General features: G+C 36.2%; 1 protein-coding gene across 6 annotated transcripts in view; it reads left to right on the forward strand.

Annotated features, from left to right (window-relative positions):
- The window catches only part of LCOR (ligand dependent nuclear receptor corepressor), a 102265-nt gene that overhangs the window by 75244 nt on the left and 7585 nt on the right, over nt 1-19436 (forward strand). Inside the window, exons 7-8 of one of the 6 annotated variants that reach the window (XM_064488309.1) lie at nt 120-1001; nt 3595-9642. The exons of 4 other annotated variants lie outside the window; for them this stretch is intronic. In XM_064488309.1, coding sequence (XP_064344379.1) covers nt 120-1001; nt 3595-3601 — 889 coding nt within the window. In that variant the 3' untranslated portion in view covers nt 3602-9642. Of the gene's footprint in view, nt 1-119; nt 9643-19436 lie in introns of those variants that run through there. One more of the 6 variants, XM_064488308.1, reaches the window with a different exon arrangement.

Consider the following 19436-nt stretch of genomic DNA (forward strand, 5'->3'; position numbering starts at 1 on the left):
ATAAATAACACAAAGTGATGTTACCCAAGCAAGGCCTTCTAATAAAGGAGTGGTCCCCTCACCCATCCCTCCCTACCTGTGCAAGTCCTGCTCACATCAGTTTCCTTCCATCCAATTAGGCGACCTGGGAGACCCAGCCAGTACCGCCCAGACGGACTTCGGAGTGGTGATGGGGTACCTCCAAGAAGCTTACAGGATGGAACCAGGGAAGGTTTTGGACACTCCACATCACTCAAAGTTCCATTGGCTCGATCCCTGCAGATTAGTGAAGAACTACTGAGCAGAAACCAATTGTCCACAGCTGCCAGCCTTGGGCCATCTGGATTACAGAATCATGGACAACACTTAATATTATCCAGGGAAGCCTCTTGGGCAAAACCGCATTATGAGTTCAACCTCAGCCGTATGAAGTTCAGGGGAAATGGTGCACTCAACAACATCAGTGACCTTCCTTTTCTTGCAGAAAACTCTGCCTTTCCAAAAATGGCACTTCAAGCAAAACAAGATGGGAAAAAGGATGTGAGCCATTCATCTCCTGTAGATTTAAAGATACCACAAGTTCGAGGAATGGATCTTTCTTGGGAATCTCGCACTGGTGATCAGTACAGCTATAGCTCTTTGGTAATGGGTTCACAAACGGAGAGCGCGCTTAGTAAAAAATTAAGGGCTATTCTTCCAAAACAAAATAGAAAAAGCATGTTAGACGCTGGACCCGATTCTTGGGGCTCAGATGCTGAGCAGTCTACCTCTGGACAGCCATATCCCACATCGGATCAAGAAGGAGACCCTGGCTCCAAGCAGCCTCGGAAGAAAAGAGGGCGTTACAGACAGTACAACAGTGAGATACTGGAGGAAGCAATCTCAGTGGTTATGAGTGGAAAAATGAGTGTTTCCAAAGCTCAGAGTATTTATGGGATTCCCCACAGTACACTGGAGTACAAAGTAAAAGAGAGGCTGGGCACTTTGAAAAACCCTCCAAAGAAAAAGATGAAATTAATGAGGTCGGAGGGGCCAGATGTTTCTGTAAAGATTGAATTAGATCCCCAGGGAGAGGCAGCACAAAGTGCAAATGAATCAAAAAATGAGTAGGAATACTGTAGAGTGCCAATTACTGTACAAACTGGGTGAGCACTACTGCATTGTTCAGCTGTCATTACTTGCACCTAACTCCATTTACTGTGACACTTGTTCCTTTGCAGAATTTGCATTGACTTGTGTGTACAGAGGTGAAAGGTGCATTCTGAATGTTGCATATTTTTAAATTTTCATGTGCAGTATGGCTCAATATATTGTTTGGCCTTTTGCATGTTTCTCTACAAGAGAGAATTGAGTTACCTCACAGAGAACAGATACATGGAAGTGGACTCCTTGCCTGTAGAGCCTGCATGATTTTCTTTCTGTTTCTTAAGTTATATTTGCCTTTATTTTTAAAAGAAGGAAAAAAGGAAGAAAAAGCCCCCTTTTAGAAACCACCTCTATCATACTGGGAGCTTTATCATTGCAAATTGGGAAGCCGTCTTACAAAATTATTCACATTTTTTTCTTCTGAGATTCAACTCATTGGAGGATTAAACTAAAGAAACTAAGAAACAATGAACCTTTGAATTTAAGAAATTTGGTTACTCAATGATAAATAATTATTTGAGTCGATTAACATTTTATGATTTTCTTCTCACTATTAAATTTACTTAACAAATTAGCAATCTATTTAGTGCTCACCCAGAGGGAGAGGAGGTGGAAAATGTGCACACACTACCTTCAGAAATGCTTCAGTTAATTACTTTGTAACACTACCTTTGCTGTAATTTCAGTTGGGATTTTCTAAGGGTAGACTTGGTCTCACCAACAAGTGAGGATATATAGCCTTATCTCATGGAGGACGAGCTCCGTTCTTACTCAGGAGCAGTCAGGGTACATTACATAAAACAGTAGAGGATGCCTCATTTTAGCAAACTAAGTTTCTTTATATTCTTAAATCCATTTACAGATTTGATCATGTGCTAGCTAATAACTGAATGTCATTGCAGCAACTAGTTTAAAATATCCAAGATCTGTTATTGGGGGATGAGAGATAGGGGGAAAATGTGTACAAGTAATTATAATACTGCAGAAGTGGTATCTAAATTTTACAGCCTCAGTAGTCTGCTCAAATATCCACGTAAATGAAGAGTCTATGTTTGTGGCAAGAGAAAAAACCGCAACCCCAAAGTAACCTAATATGATTTAGGTTGCGTTTCAGTTCTGACAGAAATTCAATCAGAAATCAGGCTCATTAGAGATTTCTTTTTTAACTAATCCAGATACTAGTACAAGGGTCGGGGGTGGAGTTTTTTGGGTTTTATTTAATTTGTTTCTTTGAACTTTTTTTTTGTTTGCATCCTACATAATATCCCCTTCGTAACTTGTTCTGATATTTAACTCATTTTTATGGCTGTTTAGCACACAGTTCAGGATCCTTCAGATCGTGTTTGTATAAGCATTCCTTGAAGAACATCTGAACTTTTTTTTTGAGGTGGGCTTTTAAAGTTACAGTAACAAGGTTTGGAATGTTTATTTTCTATACTTCTTTTGTGAGAATAGCAGATAAATAAAAGCCCACAAAATTTAATTTTGCATTGTGACCAAATTAAAATGACTGTGCAAAACAAAATCCACCCCACATACACCCTGTATTCTAATCTACTGAGAAAAGTTGGTCAGGTCCTTCTAAATGCTTAACCAAAGCAAACAAAATCATTGGAGTTTTTCTGTAAAATTCAGATTTGGAGCGTTGGTTAAATTGAGGCTGATGATTTCTGATGGATACTAACAGTTTGAGGAGAAGTAGATCCAGATATTCCCAAGGCATTAATTCTTGCCTGAAAACTTTGGAGCAGTTAATTAAAGGTTGAGGATAGTTTTCCCTCAGCAACTTATGTGTTCAAAGGTTAGGCACACCATTGCTGTTATTAAAATACACACACTGCTCATTCTTGACATAGCCTGGGCTTGGGTTCCTCTTTTGGTTTGGTTATTTTGTAGCAGTTTAATCAGTGGATGACTGAGCCTGTTTCCTCTTAGCTTTCTAGTCTTCTCAACAGAAAAAAACAGTTTAAGTTCAGAGCAGTATATGACTCTGCAATATTTTCTAGCCTAGCTGGAAGTTGCAATAAAAATACTTTATGAAATGTATGGTTTTCATCTGCAGTTGAAGGAAGTTGTAGAAATGTTGCTAAAAGCAAATGGCTAAGCTTATGAAGGAACGCCTCCTTTGTTCCACACTCGGTAATTTGTCACACACAATTAATTGCAGCCACAGTGCCTTTTTGCATGATATCTAGGAGTATTCAGTAGCCTAGGATTGCTGCAAAAAGGTCCTTTGAGCAATTAATTTGTGCTTGTTTTTATCCTCTCTCAGAAAGACATCATTAAGGCCCATTTAAAAATCTGGCCCTAAAAGTTTAACTTTTGTAGAGTTTTACTGTTCAGAGAGGTTTTTAATCCTATGTGGTAGTTTATAAAGTGATGTATGAGTTGAGTTATGTAAATTTTGTCATTGTAGTGTACATGGAGTGATCATTTTACTAACATAAATATTTTCTATGTGTGTTTCAGTGGATGACAATCGAGCAGCAGAAGAATGGTGTGCCTACCCTTTAATGCTGCAGTTTAAATAAGAGAACTTGTATTGTGTCATTTCAGATTGTAGGCTGAGAGTTGTAAATAGTGAAAATTTGAGTACTTCTATTATTTGTTTTGGTTAGAAAGTGAATTTAAAAAACAAACCAAACTCTAAACTTTCTCAGATTAAAAGTCCTGAGACCTGAAGATTGTAATATTCATGTCTGTGAAGCTTTTAAAGATTACACTTGAGATCAGTCATGACTTGATATTCAGGTAAATTTTCTTTTCCAAGAAGCTTTTGAATAAGCATATTTCCTCCAAAGGTCGGTCTGTCTCTCTTGTCTCTTTTTTTTTTTTTTCTTTTTTGAGTGTAGATTATTTTAAAGCACTAATTGCATTACATTGGTAACTGCAATATAAAATAGCCATTATTGTTTTGTGAAGCATGGTTGAAATTAGATAGTGGTCCCTTTTAAATTTCATGAGCCTCTCAAAAAAAAAAACTTAAAAAAATACAGAAAGCTGCTGAATATTTCAAAAGATATATATTTTACCTTATTGTAGGTTTTGTAAAGTTAGTTTGTAATATTCAGGTGCACTTTTAATGTTAAATTTTGTGTTCAGAGTTCCATTATACCATGTGTTTCTTAGACGTGGCTCATCACATGGCTGGCTGTCAGTCTTGGTGCCGCAGTGATCCCGCGATATTTGATTTCTCTCTTGATTTGCCACTATTCTGTATTGGCACTTTCAGTGTAGATATTCTAGTTTGGGGACGTCCTCGTAAATGTGTAATAGAGATTGGTCTATTCGCATGCTTAATTTCTGCTAATCAGAGTTTTGCATGGTCCAGACAACAGTTGACCATTTTTATGGTATGGGAAAGTATAGTTCACAACTATCTTTGTCACAAAAGCCTTTTCTCCTTTCATTTTCCAGTAGGCCGATGATGACGTTACTCAGACTATTTGATATTACTCAAACTAACGTTAGGAGATAATGTATTTAAAATCAGTTTCTGCATTTTTTTCTGAGAGAACATAGATGTTATAGAGTAGTTAAGCTATGGCACTATAAAATCAACACTAATTCTGTGGAAGAGTATCTAGTTGATATTTTTATCATTAACCTTCATCATGCTTGACAGAAATGTATTATATTACTTTGTTTAGTAGGCTTACAAGTGACTCTGAACTGTATGATGAGCTATACACTTTTTTCTGTTCCCCAAATACCATGAAGGACAAGGTCTCTCTCTTTCAGGAAAAAATAATTTATATTTGTGTATAATACATTTTAATATTAAGTTTGTTGTTATTCTGAAGTTTAGATGTTGCTTGATAAACCTTTGCTGCAGCAGATCATGGATATGAGTAAGGCTTTGTGTGATGATAGGGGTCCTTATGTGAAGTTAATTACTGTTCAGTTCTGGTGAGCAAGCTCAACAAGTGTGAAGTGTGTATTAGCTTTATTTGGTACACTTTTACTTTACAATATTGAAGTGCTTTTAGAACTCTGGTTATCTTATATAAACCATTACCTCAACTAATTGGCATTTCCATTCCCCAACATTTTATCTGAGCTATATATAAGATGAGCTATATGGGATCAGATAGTAAAACAGTAAGGCACAATGAGAAGTTTAGTTCCAAATTTTCTGGAGAGAACTCTAAATTAGACTGAAAATGACTACCTGCAAAGGCCCACGTCGTAACTACCTTCTGTCATTAGGCTGTACGCAGCAGCCTCGGAGCTGCTCGTGACCTGTGTGTTCTCCCCTTGCCCCAAGGAAGCACATGGTGCGAGGCTTGGTTCTAAGCCTTTGTGATTCTCTTATTTTCACTGACTGATAATAGTGAAGCTTGGATTCAGTTTTTTTTATGAAACAAATTAATGAGTCAGCCCAGTGTCAGAACCTGAAATTATTTTGAGTATGGTTACAGCAGATATATGATAGCTCAGTATCATTTTCTTTAACAGCTATCATCCCTGTAGATTTGTTTTTTAAACTACATGGTTTTACTTTCATAATTATTCTTTCTTTAACTAAATGCCAGAGATTCTTTTCACGTGAACCACCCTTTCCTATATATTCAGGTTGCTGTCATTGGTGATGGAATATGGCAATAGACTGAATTGCTCCACTTAATCTTTTATAGGAGACATTAAAAGTTATAGGTTAAACTTTGACCTTCATGAAGACATCAAAGATTGTTTTCCATGTTACCTTTCCATTATAATTAGGTTTTCATTAATATATGATCAGGCCAGTGTTATTTAAAAAAACTTAATGGCTTTAACTAAACAGCCCTTTGTAGGCTTTATTAAGCTATATAGGGATTTTTTAAAAATTAGTTGCTTTCAAGCTTTACTGAAAAGGAAAACAGTATAATCATGGTACAAGGAATGCAGACCTTCAAAGTCTTCTTAGTTTTTTTTGGATACATTCTGTCCTTGAGACTTGAGTAGGATTTGTGAACATGGTGACTGAAGGAAGAATAGAGGAAATTCTCTGCATATTCTCTGTCTCTTATTCCCAAATAAACTTGCAGTTGCCTTTTAAAGAAGCAGACATTAGCCCTGTAGCTGTGTGCCCTAAGTGTTTTGAAGGAGATTGGGGGAGGGGGGTAGGAAATAGGATGGGGAAACTATGTAAACTTGAGAAAAGGCTAAAGATTCTGCCCTACAATACTGAAAATGAGTCACAGGATAGATAACTTGGTAAAGTTGGGCCATCTTCATTTGATAGAAAAATATTTTACAGATTGTTTGAAAAGTGAATCAAGGCTAATTAATATTGGATTGACAAACAATAAAACGAGTTAATTCTGCAGCTATTTGGGGGGTAATTTTAAGGTTTCCAGTTCATTTAGAGCTATGTCAATAAAAGCTGAAAAGCAAGCACTTTTAGTTAATCATAGATTTATTGGATGTAGCAAATATTAAATATTATAATATTTAATCTTTATTTGAATATGAAAATAAACTCTTTACTCCATCTTGAACTGTCATTGAACAGGCTCAAGATGATCTTTTCAACACTGGAAATGACCCTACACACATACCAAAAAAATCGAAAGCAGTAAGAGATATTTGAAGATCCATACCTCTTAGACTTTTTAGATTTGTCTTGGGAAAGAATTTATGAACCTATAACCAGTATTAGTGCAGTCCTGGGTTCCTTGTTCTGCATAATTGCACCCTTTCTCAGGTATGTCCTGAAAACAAATTTTAAAATAATCTCTTTAGAGATTAGATTCTCAGTGGATAGTGTGTAAGGGGACTGGGGGAGGGAGGGCGGGAGGGTGAGACACAGGACACTGACACAGTAGAGCAGGGATTTTTAACATTCAATAGCCAAATAGAATTTCAATCTAGAATATTTTTACCCCCTCAGACTGAGTTGAACAACATCTTTTATTTGGTAAATACCTGGTGCTACACTCCTTAAAGTCTTTTCTTTCATCCAGGTGACTTTTTCCTGCTTGGTGGAAGGTTATATAGTAAACTTTACTGTCACTAGGAAAGCACTTGTCTGAAATGTTTAAAGTACTAGAAAAGGGATAATCCAGCACTTTTTCTGTTACAACACTAAAGTCTTAATTTATCTTCAGAGTCTTAGGTACTGTAAGTTTTAGGATGATTATTTAAAAATAAAAAACATAGTACATAATATGGGGTCAGATCACATTTATATAAATAATTCTTGTCTTATTTTTTAAAAAGACAATAACATTTTGTACCTTTCAAGCAATTCCAAGTGATTGCCTCATTTTCCCCATTTCATAAAGCATTTCAGGCTAAGAATTTGGAGTTTGAGAGGAGGTGAGGGGGAAGTTCCCCAAAATGAAAAATTGTGTCAGACCATTTTAGAAAAATAAATCACTAGGAACATGGGTAGGGATTCTCTCTCCCTTTAAGTCTTCAGGGAATGAGCAGTATTTAGAATCTTTGGCTGAAATTCAAGCCTTTTTACTGTGTAAATTTTTAATATTAATTCACTGACATGCTTTTTACATCAGAGGACTGAAAATGGATCTTAATGTTTTTAAGTTGTGGAAGGGTATATTTCTAAAATGAGGGGGGGATAATTAACTAGGTTAGTATACCAGCATTAGTAAGTTTAAGGAATTTTAGTATGTAATAGCCAAGTGTTTGATTAAAAGTCTAATCCTATATTGCTAGTCGAAATTAGTAACATTCTGATCTAGGAAAGATATAGTCATTGGATATTGATACGCTGTGCTGTCAGAAAATCAGACTAAGATAGAAACTTATATCTGACTCCCACATGTTGCTTGTTCTGATGGGATGTATACTTTACAGCAGCTTATTGCTGCTTTGAGAAGAAATGTATAAACTATACATTTGGAGTGTTTGCGTATAATTCTTTATAACCTCCACTTTAAACTGTCAGACATTGGTATTTTATCAGTCCACGCTGTTAAATAAAGCTAATGTTGTTAGGAATCCAACTTGTACACACTGTTTAAAAACCCTCAGGGACAGTTTACACACTATTCTCACTCAATTCAGGTACTTTGATGCTATTCTTAAACCTAACAGTGACTTGTATTTTTCTGTTTTGCTTTTATTTTGATGTGCTGGTAGCACATCCTTGATGAATGTCAACTTAAAAACTCAGTTCAGGTATCCAGGTATAACTCAGCCAAACAGATTTTAAAGCTGCATATAACTCTCCAGCACACGGTGCCTCACACTCTTATAGTGGCATTCTATATATTCAGTTATTACTACTGAGCAGATAATAGGGGGGGTTCCTGTTAACAGTGTATTTAAAAGGACAAAATGTGCATAAATGTGTAGCCAGCACATGTAACACACACACACACAATTAAACTATATATTTTTAAATGCCACTAATAGCCAGCACAATTAAATGACATTCCTTGCTGCTTCTGTAAACTATAACAGATGCAGTTCTTCCTCAATGTGGCTCTTGCTTCTTCACCATACTACTACTAAATTCAAGCACTGGTCCTTGGGTGTCTGACCTCTACATTCTAGTTTATGCAATGTCTTTAGAGATTTCTGTGCACTGGCCACTGTGATGGAACCATTGGGCCAGGAGTGCTCTGAGTTTATTAGTAGTGATTCTGCCAAAGTTGGTGTTTTAACATGAGTATGTAAATGTCAAAAAAAAAAAAAAAACTAGCAGAGGTCTAGGGCTACGTATCAGCAGACAATTTTGTCAGTTTATTTTGTAGCCTGAAAGTCCTCAATGACAAGTTTCTTCTGATGTGAAGTTCTAATTCCAGTGTTTTAGCCCTTTGCATCTTTAATGTTAAGACTTGTCTGCCAGAGGTCTTTATTCTTTAAAACTCCTTTTGTTTTCTGCAGTACTATCTGTGGTTAACAAAATTGATTATTCCTCTGCTTTAGTATTTGATATCTTACATCTAAAAGGACTTCTCCATATATAAAACCCATAGCCTTTGAAGATACGGAAAAATGGCATCTTTCAGATTTCTAGAAGTTCAAGTGTCATGCAGCAAAACAGGAACCCCCTTTACTCTTATGGACCTCATTTCAAAATACTGTTTACAGTTTGACGGAATTGTATAATTTAATATTTCTCTTGTACTGTAGTTTATATTTATTTACAGATTTTTTTTTGTACTGTGTGATTTGAACTTTTTGTTCCTTGCTATGATCAATGTTTATGTAGTAGAGCACTTACGATCACAAATTAAGTTTTTTGGTTTGATTGCACTACGTTAAATTTTTTAATGCAGTTCTGATTTTTGACTGGACTAAAATAAGCTGTGTCTTAATGTATGTGATGAGTACTTAAAATTTTAATCCATGTGGTCCCCCTTTTTTTTTTTTTTTTTGGCATTGTATGTCAGACGCGCTAGTTCTTTCGTGCATGTGTAAAATTTAATGGTTCCATTGTATTATTTGACCATGACATTTTGGAGAAACATTCCCAGCTGTAATGTTGTGTATGGTAGTTCTCACTGGATGCTAGACTTTTCAAAACCACTATTCTTCTAATAAATTTTGTTGTGAAAACTGTTTTAAAAGTTTGGTTTCTACTTCTTAAGATTATAATGCTTTAAAAAAAAATCCACAAAAGGGGTAAGATTTCAAAGTGTACTCTAAATGCCCGTGGTTATCAAAGTTTCTAATTTATGATAAGTTTTTTCCAGATGAAATCTCTTAGATGACTAGAAATTGCCACTTCAAAATTACACTTCAGTATTTGGATTTGGTATTGTCTTGTAACTCTGTGCCTTTGCTAATTTGATACTCCTTTACCTCAGTTTTCTTTATTGGATTATTCACTTTTAAGTATTTTCAGTAAAACAAGATACATTGATATTTTCATAACACCTGCTTGCTGGACTTAATTTTTCATAATTTCCTTGGAGTAAAGCTTTATTCTGGGACTGCTTGCTAAGAATAATAATGATTTACTAATTTTTGTTTGCTCTTTTCTTGAGGCATAAGTATGAAAGCAATACTATCAATCAATTCAAGTTATAGTAATTCTGATTCTTGGGAGGTGGTATTTCTTTTTGCCAGGACAAGCAACAGCACATCTGTACTGTGCCTTTTAGCAAATAGGTGTATAAAAAAGTTTTGTATTACAAGGTGATTTCTGTTGTTGAAGTGGTTAGAGGGGAACAGCTGAATTACAGTGATAAAGATCAGAAATGATGAGCAAAATGTTTTAGAAAGCTGCTTTTTCAAGCTCATGATAATTCGTATAACTATTGTAAGCTGGTTGAAGTGATTTCTGATCATTTCTAATGGCATTTTATATTTTTAAATGATGCTGTTACTGGTAGTTGGTCTAGATTATCTTTCAGTTAATATTTTTGGCTTTCTTTCTTTGGCTGTCTTACTTTTTCTGCCTTTTGGCCTGATGTTTATAATATTGGAAATTTTTGTTGGTACTACAGGCTTGTTCTTTGGCTTCATTTGTTCCCCTTACTTGGTTATCCCATGTGTCTAGAACATTTTTCTGTAAACCTGATTATTATTTCTTTGTAAATTTCAAAGCGGTAACTTTGTGTTTCTTGTCATTATACATTCTAAACTGGTGGCCAGATCAGTGTAATAGGATTACAATCTAGCATCTCATAAGTGAATTTATTTTAGTGATCCTATCTTTAGATTGATGTTTAGCTCTTCAATTATGACCTAATCTTTAAAAAGGGTTTGTTTCTTCTAATCCAAACTTTTCTTCTCTGATTCTGCTGATACTTTGGAATTAATTCAGGAACTCATAGGAATTAGGGAGATTGCATAAGGGAAATGGAGTGAGAAAAAGTGGAAAATGGTATTGCTTTCCGGCACTTCCTGAGTTGTGCACTTATTTTTTTTCACCACTGTATTCAAATGTAAAACATACAGCCAAGTCATGTGATGTTAGATTTTGTAGCTGAAATGAATGAAATCCTTTTTTTTTTTAAACAGTAAGTATTTGTTAAGTAACATAAAAGATAATTTTTTGTATTCAGAATGTTGTCCTGAATGCCTCTTAGGCTTTATTTCAACTCTACGTCTGTTAAAAATGTGATTTTCTATTAAATGTGAGATAAACACACTATAGTTATATCTGTTCAAACATTGAGAAGTACAGTAGCAAACTTTTATTGGATAGTCAGTTCTTATAAACCTTAGGTCTTGTCTTTTCATTGCAGTGTTTTCCAAAGGGGGAAAAAAATAGGTCTGAATGTCATTTTTGATATCTTTTATTTAAAACAAGTCCATTTTGTTAAGTTTTTATTACGAATGTATGAATGTGATGTTAGTTTTGTAAAAATTAGCTTCAGCAGTTACTTTTTATTGTGATTAATTTTAAAGTATGTTGTTTATAAATTCTGTTTCTGTTGCATGCCAGCTAGTTCTGCTTTGAATGTTAGAACATGAGGAGTTCTGGGGATCACTGGATATAATCAGTCTCCTTCAAAATCAGTCTTTTAACAATACAGATACCTGGGGCAGTTTATAAAAGTGAGGCTTGAACATGTTATATATTTTCAAAATGTAACAGAAGAGGGTTTTTAGTTTTGTTTTATTTGTATGTTTGCACTTTTAAAGGTCATTCAGCAGATTTTTTTTTCTAATTTTGTCAGAAGACACATAAAATTTACAGTCTTAAAGTGTATCATTTTTAAGTGTATGGTTTTTTAGTGTTAAATATACTCACATTGTTGTGACCCTAAGAGGTACCTTATTAACCCATTAAAACACTATTGGTGCTATCCTAATCTTACATTTTTTTTTAACGAAAAACATGGAACTTGTACTCTTTAAGGGACTTGCCCTTCTCACACAGTGAGCTGCCCTTAATACTCATGATTCCAAACCATTATACTTGTCTCTATACCACTTGGCATTCTTGGCTCAACCTGGAATTAGAATGAGGGTTTTACAGGGGGCAAAGTGGGTGGGAAAGAATAAATTAGGAGTTCAAGATTTGCAGATACTAACTCCTATGTATAATATAGATAAACTGAAACAGTATTCTCTACACCAGAAATTGACACAACATTGTAAACTGACTATACTACAATAAATATTAAAAAAAAAAAAGATGGATTTAATCTAATAGTTTTCTTTTAGATTCACTTTTAACTAAGTCTCAACTATTAATATGTCACTCTTGAATAAACTTACATTGCTTTTTAGGATGAGAATTAAATCTATATTATGAAATTGACAGTAAAGAAATGACATTTGAGGCATACTGCTAAGTAGAAGTCGGCATTTTGACTCAATGCTGAAAAAGGTGAATCTTGAAGAGTAGAGAGTATCCCAAGTTTAAGAGACAATTAGATGGATCTGGCCTGGTTTAAAATCCCAGCTCTTCTAATTTCTTACTACATGATCTTGAACAAGTTATTGAACTTTTCTGAGCCTCAATTTTCTTATCTGTGAAGGGAGGCTCATGCTACCTACCTTATGCTGCGAGGCTTAAATGAGATTCTATATGTAAAATACTTAGCACTGTGCTATATTAGGCTCTTTGCAAATACTCAGTAAATGAAAGCTAGGAGTGGAAGCACCTGGCAGGAGTTAATTTGGTGTGAGAGATGAAGGGAGAGTGAGAAAATCAGACTGAAAGTTGTGGAGGAAGCTGTTTATATTAATTAGAACTTTGAAAACGAGGCAGATGAATTTATACTAAACTGGGACACTGGACAGCCGATCTTGTTTTATCTCTAAAGTCAGAGACGTAAAAGTGTTGGAAATTAAAATTGAGACCTGGAATGCTGCTTTTCTGATTTCTTGGTCCAGTTTCAAAGGAATATTATCAAACTAGTCCTCATTGTTTATTTTCATAGACTAAGTGGAATAAAAGTTGTTAGAAAGTACAAGATGTTCAAGATTTAAAAAATACAAAGTTACATAGAATTTATCTTCCTTTCCGTTGTATACAGTTTTTGTATTTTCAAGATTGGAATTTTACATGCTTTGAATCTGTAGATTTTTCTTTTTACGTGGGGTAGTTTGAATAAGAAAATGTTAGAGCTAAGTGAGCTGAGTGGGATTGTGGGGATGTGTGGTGTGTGCTATATGATTTACTATGTGATAACAAAAGTAGAATTTGCCACTTTTAAGGGTTATACCATAGATTTGTATGATTTCAAGAATGGAGATTAAAAACTTCAAGAGAATATGAGAAAAGTTGGGATATAGAAGATCCCATAAAAATGACAAAAAACTCAGGACACCAATAATTGCTTATTTAGATGCATAGTCTGCTGTCTCCCTCGTTCACCCAAAAAGAAACCAGGAATAGCTGTCAAAAAACATATCACTTAATTTTTTGAGAGGAAAAAGAAAATCTGTGTTACAGAGATCCTTCATGTGAACTACTAAGTATCTTTTTGGTTTGTGTTGGTGTCAGCTCTCCAATCCTCCTTTAGATCCTCTGTCTGTGAAAACACTGCACTGCGAGGTGGTGCTGCAGGGTTGTGAGTTTGTCGTTATTGTTATGTTGTTTCTACAAAAGAAATACATTCCCGTTGTAATGAGAAGAATCTCGTCTGGATTGACTCCTCTCAGTTCCACTCCGGGGAAACTTGTTTCTACTGGGCCTTGACAAACGTTTCTTTCCTCTCACCCTCCTTTAAAAGAGCATCATGATGTGGTGCGTTTTCTCTTACTTGGGGAATGAACACTTCTGTCTTCTGCCTAAGCAGTGGTTTTTTGTTTTTGATTCTGGTTTTGGGTTTTTGTTTTTTAGTCTAAGTCTGTCATTGTCCTGGTCATTTGAAAGGAATTAGAAATTTCCACCAAAGAACAATGTAGATTTTAGTCTCCCACCTGACAGATACAAAAACAAAAAAAGAAATAGCCCAGACTCACTGACTTGTCATGAGCTCTCATGTAATCCTGACCTTCTGAAATGTCAGTTATGCCTTTAAGGTCAGATCTCTCTTAAGTCGTGAGTCCAGGGACAGACTCATTTTCTGTTCAAATCAGCCCTGGGCAGAGGTCTGTCCTCTCTGTCTGAAATTTTTACATTATTTCCTAAAGCCTATTTCAAAGTGTTTTCCAAGAATCCTTAGTTATAATACTCCTTAGATTAATAATATAGGCTTGCATTCTCACCAAATCAGTATTTAGTTATATCATTTAGGGTTATTTCTTCCCCTACTTCAGGAGCTATCATTTTTAAAAGGCATGCCATTCAGTCCAATATCCCCTCTTTCACAGCCTCTGAACCCTCCTTCCTTTTGTTTGTATTAATTAACAAGTGTAATATGTTTGGTCTTGCATGCATAGTCTTACCTGGGTTGATAGAAACAAATCAATTTGGTTGTGGGGAGGGGAACTTTTTCAGAAGTAAATAGTTTGACAGAAGTGTCTGTTTTTGTGAGTCTATTATATTCCTCCAGAGGAGATGGAAGCATTGGACTGTTGTGCTTAATGACCCCTTGCTCTGATTTCTGACTTACCAAGTAACTTTCTGACTATATATTGGCTTCCCAGCTACATTTGCCTCTAGGGTAAAAATATGTTGAAGAGTGAACATGAAGCACTCCTTCATAATTATGTTTGTTATTGTAATTTAATAAGTGTGACAATCTGGTTAAATTTAAGAGAAACAGGAGGTACAATATACAAAGCCTTAAACTGCTTCTGTCATATTTAGATCTACTCAAAATAATAGCCTGTAATTAAGCCTTGAGATACAGAAAAGCTAGCAAATTATGGCTTCATGTCCAGTAAGCACCCTCTGAAGCACTTCTTCCTTTCCCCAATTTACATTACTAATTCATAATTTTTTGTTCTGCCCTACTTTCAGTGAACTTGGTTAAGAACACGGTAAACTCAGAAAGCTCTCACAAAGGGATTACATGTCTTTTGTGTTAGATCAGTAGTTCTTAACTATTCTTCCACTCCACACCTGAACTATGCCATGTTGCCATCAGCAAGAGTGGCTCACTGAGGAATTTTACAGGTTGAAGAGATAGATACATCCTGGATTTGACACACACACAGCACCCCCTGCCCCCCACCCCCTGCCCAACATACACCATCCCCCACTACCCTGATCGTTGGGGAGTAATAAATAGTTCTCCTTTACCCCATTTTTGAAAACTTTTTCTGTCTAAATACAAATTGAGATCATTTGGATTTCAGCCACCTGGAAATCAGGTATTAAACTGCCTGATTTTAAGTCACTTTCTATTCTGTGATCTTACGAATTTCATTTCTCACTTTTCTATGTCACCCTTGCCTGCCTTCTTACTGTTCCTCCTAGCTCAGTTCCAGGGAAAGAAAGCTTGATTGTTCAGTAGTTTACTGCATGACAACTATACATGGCCTTTTAGATAGTGAAGAAAAACCCCATGCTTACCTCCTCCACTAAACACACACACACACACACACACACACACACAGATGCACACACAAAATTTTGTCATAGTTCTTGGAGTATTCCTGTACCCAGGAAGATACAGGAAGGGAAGATACACAGGTGTGAAATAGCCAAGGGTAGAAGCATTTCCTAGTGTAGAGCTTGTCAGCAGATTTAGCCAGGCCTTTGAACATACTTACATTTTCTGAGCTTAAAGGGCCAGAAATAAGGAATTAGGGAACATAATTTCAAATTATTGTCTAGCAAAAAATACAGCTCTTATTGCCTTTAGGGAGGCTAACGATGCATTTTTCTGTTTTCTTGTATTTGAAGAGAAGAATCAAGCCAAATTAACTTACAACTCTTAATTATTTGGTCTACTGTCTCTCAAGTGTTGTCTCAAGCATTCTCTCCCTTTCTGTTTTCCTGGGACTACCTTTTTCTGCTTCTAAGATTAGCTCCTATCCAGACATCATTCACTGTCTCTATCAATCTTTTATGGTCAAAAAGAATATATTTTAGTCATCAGTGATGTTGACTTGCCATCAAGCAGTTTCATCAGTAGTTACAGAGTAGATACTGAGAGACTAATTGAATCCATCAGTCCCAAATTCTAGACTCTTAAAATTGTCATTTCAGCTCTCTGCCACATCTCTTCTCTATTTGATCTTTTTACCCTAAGAGAACATAAGCACTGACCATCTACCATTTATATTAACCACAGGAATGCTTTCGTTTGGGAATTTAAGTACCGTGGTATTGACAAAGTAGGAAGCTCAGCTGTTTCTGACCTCTGACCTAGAAAAACATCACTGAGTAAATCATTAAAGATCTGATTGTGAAGCAACACATCATTCTTAAACTGTGCCTTTCAGAGCTTTTATGAATATTATCTTATCCTTCTACCACACCCTTAAGAATTAGGCATTGAACTGGGGTTAGAAAGACAAAAGTAGTCAAGGTCATGAAGGCCATTTCTCATCAAGGAGAAAGACTCAGAACTAATCCAGGTAGTTGGAAGTCAAGGTTCCCTCCTCTTCAGCCCTTCCTCCCCTTCACCAGTCCCTAGGATCTTACTTCTTTGGTGGTGGTGATGAAGTATTTCTGACTGATAAATAATTCACTTAACTATTGCAGAGAGTCCTGCTATTGCGTGGAAGGAACATGAAATCACACAAGTGATTTCAAAGTCCGTAATGAATTATTGTTCTTGTAAAAATCTAATATAGTCAGTTGTGAAGGACATACTGTGATGCCAGCTGTAATCACTGAACTAAAACATTGCTTCTCCTTAGGTCGAGTTGTGTGAACAATCTACAGGAGAGAAGCTCCCCTCTCTAATTTCCCTGCTTACTGTCTGAGTACTCTAAATTAGGGGCAAATGTTGTATTTAGGCTCTACTGAAGGTCTAAGGCTATCTGAATAATTGAATAACTAGATGCAAAGATAAAAACCAACTGTTTTAAAATTCAGGCAAAAAATTGGCTATCACTCTTTTTTTTCACATGAGAAAAATAATAATAAAATTAAACTTCAGGAAGTTGACATTGATTTTTAAAATTAAATAGTCAACTAATATGAAATTAAAATTCATCTAAACCTAGGTCCTATTGAGAAAACTTCCTGAGAAAATCAAACAAGGTAGGAATAGGAAGCTGGATAATTTAGAGGCACAGTCAAAAGTAATTTTATTACTATAGTTAAAAAGTTAGCTATTATAGCAGGGCCCATTTAATGGCCCCTGGACAAAGGTTAGTATTAGTGTGAAGGTTCTCAGACTGAAGGGAAGCTGCTAGTGAACTCATGCCTGAGTGTTCAGTTGCCTACCAGGCATCTCAGATTCAAAATCTTATAAACATTTCAAATCAACGTGTACAGGACTAGCTCATCAGATACACACAGCCACAAGCTTCATTGCCTGTGTTCCTATCTCAGTAAATGGTGCTGCCCAGGAAGAAAACCCAGGAAACATCCTTGATGCTCCCTTTCCCTCTCTTCTTTTTTGCTAAGAGGAAACAGGAAAACATGAAATGCGGCTCCTACTTATACGCTCAGGTAGCTTATATCCACTTGGAAAGCTAAGACAAAGACAAGGCAGGTTAAGTCAGTAAAAGATAAAAATTACAGGATAAATAAGCAAGACCCCTTATAATTGCCAAAGACTTTTACAAACCATTATAGCTTAGGATTTAAGGGAACGATAGTCACTCCAGGTGAAGATAGTTTTGAGGTGGCCAAGGATGTAACTGACACAAGAGCACGCTACTGCTTCGGCTCGTGACCTATGGTTCACAAGAGCTTTGTCCCTGATCTTTTTTACCAGGAAAATACAAACACAAATGACCCTCTGTTGATGTCTTTTTCTCTCAAGCAAGGTTGCCATTTGCAGTTTTCATCTTTTCATCTCCCGAGCTTCCCCAAACCACTACTGTAAATGCCTTTGAAGGTTGGTGTAGCCTGTGTCCACCCATCTGATGCTGCTTTTCAGCATCAAAATGCTGCACTGCATTGTGCCAGGTTAGAGTTCAGTGGGTGCTAACAGTGTGTCTTTAGTGTGCCTTAGCTGTGAAGACACCACTTCCCCCTCCCATAGTGCTGGGAAATAGATACCTACCGATGGTTGTCTGTTTGAGCCTCAGGGACTAGTTGAGCCATGTTGCCACAGTCATTGCTTCAGAGCTGGTTGCATGGTCCTTTGGAAGATCTTACATTAGTTTGGGGTGATTAAAATATTGAATCATTATTAAGTTATTGAAAATTTGGGACAGCAGCAGATCCTAGGCTTACAATCATAAAGCAAGTTAGGTATCATCTGTGGATTAATCATTATTCAGTTTTTTATTCTCTATGAGCATCACTTTAGAAAAAAGTGCTTTCTCAGTTTTTCTTCAGAGAGCACTCTGCCCTTTTATTGGGCACATGCCTTGATTTCATGAATCCCAAGGCATATTGTTAACTCCAAACACCAAAGCCTGCTCCCAGAGCATAGCCACAGGCATGAAGCAGTGTCCAGAACATCCTCAGACTTTGGTGATGAGTGTGCTGCTTCAGTTGGAGAGAACTATTTATCTCTTCAGTCTTGTCTACAGTAAGATGCCATGATATTTTTTAATCTTTCTCATAGATCTTTGTCAACAATTTTTTTTGCGCTTATATTCTTTGATGCGTTGAAAACCCAGTAATAACCCACTTATTTGTGGTTGGCTATCTCAGAAAAATCAGGAACACACCCAAGAGCCAAAAACTGAGGAACAAACTCCTCTGGACATAACCGCAGGGACCTCCTGGAGGGGGTCCTTCAGCAGGGACTCCGGAATTCCCCGTGAGCTGCGAAGTCTGCAGCTGTAGGCGGAGTTTAAGTACCCATGTATATCTCATTGAGTCCAAGAGTTGGAAGTGACTGCTAAGTCACTCACCCAAGGGTGTCACTTGTGTCTTTCCTTCTCTGAAGGAAGGGAGGGGCTTCTTCCTGTTGACCTTCCAGGTATTTCCTTTCTAAAACTTTTTACTGAAGGACAGTATATAGACAGAAAAATACACATATCGTAAGTATCTTGTTCAGTGAGTTTTTTTTCCAGTTGCTTTTGGTCTTTCCTTCTCATTGTTAGATTTTGGCCCCATAACCAGCATGTACTTTAAAGTTCACCATCCCAATGTAGCTGTTATAATACTTCTATAATAATTTTTTGTTCTTGGTTTATTCACAATGCAGTGATCAGTCTCATGTTTGAGGTAGGCATTTTCTAAGACATTTCTAGTTTTTCAAATCCGTAGTCTAATATAGGCCCTTTCAGATACCCACACAATAAAACTGCTCTTTTGCTAGTTGTGAAAATAAAAATACAGTGTAACCTTTTCTCTTGCAAAGCAGTTTAGATTAAACAACAGATATGATTAATAGTTTCTTGGTTTTATTTCATTTCGTTTTGTATTTAGGCATGTTTCAGCTTTATTCACCTACTTGGTCTTAAAAATCTCCATAAGTCAG

The sequence above is a fragment of the Camelus dromedarius genome, chromosome 8 (genome assembly GCF_036321535.1).
Source record: "Camelus dromedarius isolate mCamDro1 chromosome 8, mCamDro1.pat, whole genome shotgun sequence".
NCBI lineage: Eukaryota > Metazoa > Chordata > Mammalia > Artiodactyla > Camelidae > Camelus > Camelus dromedarius.